Source organism: Limulus polyphemus, unplaced genomic scaffold (genome assembly GCF_000517525.1).
Source record: "Limulus polyphemus unplaced genomic scaffold, Limulus_polyphemus-2.1.2 Scaffold1652, whole genome shotgun sequence".
In the NCBI taxonomy this organism is placed as follows: domain Eukaryota; kingdom Metazoa; phylum Arthropoda; class Merostomata; order Xiphosura; family Limulidae; genus Limulus; species Limulus polyphemus.
In genome coordinates this window covers 110,091-114,374 of record NW_013667262.1, presented here as the reverse complement: position 1 = coordinate 114,374, position 4,284 = coordinate 110,091, and the positions used below count along the sequence as shown (strand labels likewise).

At 38.3% G+C, this 4,284-nt stretch overlaps 1 protein-coding gene across 1 annotated transcript in view; it reads left to right on the top strand.

Moving 5' to 3' along the window:
- The first annotated feature begins 536 nt into the window (after positions 1-536).
- Positions 537-4,284, top strand: part of LOC106464433 (zinc finger protein 423-like) — a 25,949-nt gene continuing 22,201 nt past the window's right edge. Inside the window, exon 1 of the mRNA XM_022392148.1 lies at positions 537-639. Within this exon, the coding sequence (XP_022247856.1) occupies positions 537-639 (103 nt within the window). The remainder of the gene's footprint in view (positions 640-4,284) is intronic.

Genomic DNA, 4,284 nt, shown 5'->3' with positions numbered 1-4,284 from the left:
TCTGTTAGGCAATACGGTTAATCGTAGGAAATTTTTGATGTTCAAGAAAACCCGCAGTCTGTTAGGCAATACGGTTAATCGTAGGAAATTTTTGATGTTCAAGAAAACCCGCAGTTTGTTAGGCAATACGGTTAATCGTAGAAAATTTTTGATGTTCAAGAAAACCCGCAGTTTGTTAGGCAATACGGTTAATCGTAGGAAATTTTTGATGTTCAAGAAAACCCGCAGTCTGTTAGGCAATACGGTTAATCGTAGGTAATTTTTGATGTTCAAGAAAACCCGCAGTCTGTTAGGCAATACGGTTAATCGTAGGTAATTTTTGATGTTCAAGCGCTAGAAACCGGGTTTCGATACTCGTGGTGGGCAGAGCACAGATAGCCCATTGTGTAGTATTGTGCTTAATTACAAGCAAACAAACTTTACACCATAAATGTTTATCATCTAAAAATTAAAATTCATCCGATACGTTAATGTTCTATGAGCTGAAAAGTAATCATGACTGTCTGTCTTTACATCTCGAGTGATTTTCATGATTGATGGCTATACCTAGTAAAATTGATCAAGGGTTTGTAGGAGGCAAATCACAAGCTTATAAAAGCAAGTTCAACTGTACAGCTCGAAAGGTCTGCAAAGGTTATCGTAAGTTTTATTCTTGAAAGGAAAAAAAAAAAGATTGTAAAAAAATTATCAATGAATTAAAATTATCTTTATATACTTTTGACTTGATAGATTTACCTTCGAATAAATGTTCTTTTTACTGCAGAGTTTACCGCTTTAAATTTTCCTTTGTCAACACTTTTGTTACGAAACCTTCCGTGATATTTAGGGGCATCTTTCATTATGAATAATTACAGCTATAAATTACATGTCCGTATAATTAAAACATTTCCTATTACAACTTAACCCGACTTTCTCTTCTTAACCAAGGAATTGCCTCATCTATATAAAATATCTCTATTTTGCTGTTGTTGTTGTTGTTATTATGGTTATTGTTTCAAGGGTGTGTATTATTTACAAGCGATTGATTTTTGTTAGTAAAGTTTGTTTGTTTGCAAGTAAGCACAAAGCTACACAATGGGTTATCTGTGTTCTGCTCACCACGGGTATCGAAACCCGGATTCTAGAGTTGTAAGTCCGCAGACATACCGCTGTGCCACTGGGAGGGGGGGGGCTGCTAGTAAAGTAACGTATTTATATTCTATTTTCTTTTGTTGTTGTTTAATTCAGAACATTCGCGCAAAGCTACAAAAAAGGGATACTTACGCAGAGCCGTCCCCCATTTGAGATTGATGATTGGCAGCTAATCAGCATCACCCACCGCCAACTCTTGTGCGACCAAATAGTGGAATGTGACCGTCACTTTTGTAGCACAACTACTGCTCGAAAGAGCGAAATGCTCTTTTGTGGTAATGAGCCGCGAACCATGGAACCTCGGAATTACATTCCGAGTATGCCAACCACTAGGCCACGCCCATACTATTGATAGAATTATTTTATTCACTTTTCTCTCTAATTTGAATTATCTACATTGATACTTTTCAAATAATAAAAAAGAGCCGTGACAGAGTTCTTCCTCAAATAAAGATTACAAGCTAAGCTTTCTGGTGATGACCCATGGAAGTATCCATATCGATAATTCAGTTATACAGTATACTTCTCAGTTGTTTGGTATCATTCGCATTCTTATTATGCATGGTCAGGTGGTTAGGGCGCTTGAGTCATAATCTGCGGGTCGCGGGTTCGAATCTCCGTCACACCAAACATGCTCGCCCTTTCAGCCGTGGGGGCGTTATAATGTGACGGTCAATCCCACTATTCGTTGGTAAAAGAGTAGCCCAAGAGTCGCTGTCTTCCCTCTACTCTTTCACTGCTAAATTAGGAATGGCTAGCGTAGATAGCCATCATGTAGCTTTGAGCGAAATTTAAAACAAACCAATTATTATTATGTGTCAAAAATGATAGAGCTCTCTGGTGGTAAAAAACTCCATTAATATTAACATTTTCTGTGGTAGCGAATGATTATCTAATTTAATGACGTCGTTTATATTATTTATATACATTTTTACGTTTAACAAAAAAAACAAAAACAGAATATTTGTTGGCATAAAAAGCTAAAATAACACCGAAATATAACTTGTGACGTCATTTATCCTTGTTGTTTAACCAATACGAATAGCTTACCATTTGTGCCGAGATATCAGTAAAGCAGTATTTCGAGAAACCGTTATTGTGACGACATGTTTGTCCTCTTTACTAAAAGCAAATTTTTCGATAAAACTGAAAATAAATGATACATAAAATCAACCAAACAAGATATTTCATTACAGTTCCTACCGATAGGTGTTGGTGGAAATATTTGCTTGTTTGCTGAATTTCGTGAAAAGCTACTCGAAGGCTATTTACGCTGACCGACCCTAATTCAGAAGTGATAGACTATAGGGGAGACAGGTAATCAACCCCACCCTCCGCCAACTATTGGGCTACTCATTTACTAACGAAAAACGGGACTGACCGTCACTTTATAACATCTCCACGGCTGAAAGGACGAGCATATTCGGTGACAGACTTCGACCCAGCGACCCCAGATTGGATCTCAAACGCCCAAACCACTAGGCCCTACGAGGGTGTTGGAAAAGGTAAAATACTATCGTTGTTTAAACTCAAAGCTACACAATGGCTACCTGAGCTCTGCTTACTGCGGAAAATCGAACTACAGATTTTAAAGTCGTAAGACTCGCCGCTGACCTACCGGGGTGGGGTGGGTGGGTGACGGAAATGTCAGTAATGAAAATAAAACTCTTTGACGAAAAGTTTACTGGCCACAGTCAATAGTAAAATTTGTGTATATGTATATATAGATAAATTAAAAAAGTATTGATCCCTGGATTCTAAACACCGCTAACACATGCGTATCTACACGTGCGTAAGCTCGTTAAGTAGAATCCGTTCTGAACAGAGCAAAATCCATAATATAATACTATCCAAATTTCGCTAACGTCAACAGTACTACCACCGACAACCATGCACTGTGGGGCCTGACGTGGCCAAGTGGATAAGGCGCTCAACTCGCAATCTGAGGGTCGCAGGTTCGAATCCCCGTCCCACCAAACATGCTCGCCCTTTCAGCCGCGGGGGCGTTATAATGTGACGGTCAATCCCACTATTCATTGGTAAAAGAGTAGCCCCAAGCGTTGGCGGTGGGTGGTGATGACTAGCTGCCTTCCCTCTAGTCTTACACTGCTAAATTAGGAACGGCTAGCGAAGATAGACCTCGTGTAGCTTTGCGCGAAATTCAAAAACAAGCAAACAAAACAATGCAATGTGAAAGTTCTTGTACGACATGAAAGTTCAATCATTTCTTTAAGCACTTGTATTATAGCATGTATAGGAATTGGTATCAGTTCATATAAGTAAGTTGTTCGCTTTCCTTCAAGAAATTACATAACAGCCCCAAATAGTAGAAAGAAATACGTATTATTCCAACTAACGTCATCGTCTACTCTATTTTATAATTTAACAGCGTAGCAAGTGTTTCAATAATTGAACTGTTCGGATTTGTCCTTCTTATTTCATTCCCCGGGGCTCCGTGTGTCTCTCTGGTGCTTTGAATGGGCACGTCATCTACTTATGTTATATTTAATGCCCACGGAACTTGGTACTACAAGTTTTAATCTTCTGAAACCATTCTGAGCTTCATTGTCAAGTGCTGAAATTAATTTCTGACCATAAAAAATAAATATTTTTTTCCAAATGTACGAAAAAAAAACCAGGTAAAACTGTCTCTCCTAAACTAATTTTTCGATTGATTTCACAGAAGAAAAATTTTAAGCCGAAACATCAAAAATAACCTAGGATTAGCTCTATTGCCTAACAAACTGCGGGTTTTTTGTAAATCTGCAGACATACCGCTGTGCCACTGGGAGTCTCATGATTACTTTTAAGCTCAAAGAACATTAAAATATAGGACGAGTTTTTGATTTTCAGATAATAGCCTTTCGTGATGGAAAGACAGTCTTGAGCAATACTTACACACACACAGAAGTCCAAGGTGTAGGACGAGTTTTGATTTTTAGATAATAGCTTTTCCTGATGGAAAGACAGTCTTGAACAATACTTAAACACACACAGAAGTCCAAGGTGTAGGACGAGTTTTGATTTTCAGATAATAGCCTTTCCTGATGGAAAGACAGTCTTGAGCAATACTTACACACACACAGAAGTCCAAGGTGTAGGACGAGTTTTGATTTTCAGATAATAGCCTTTCATGATGGAAAGACAGTTTTG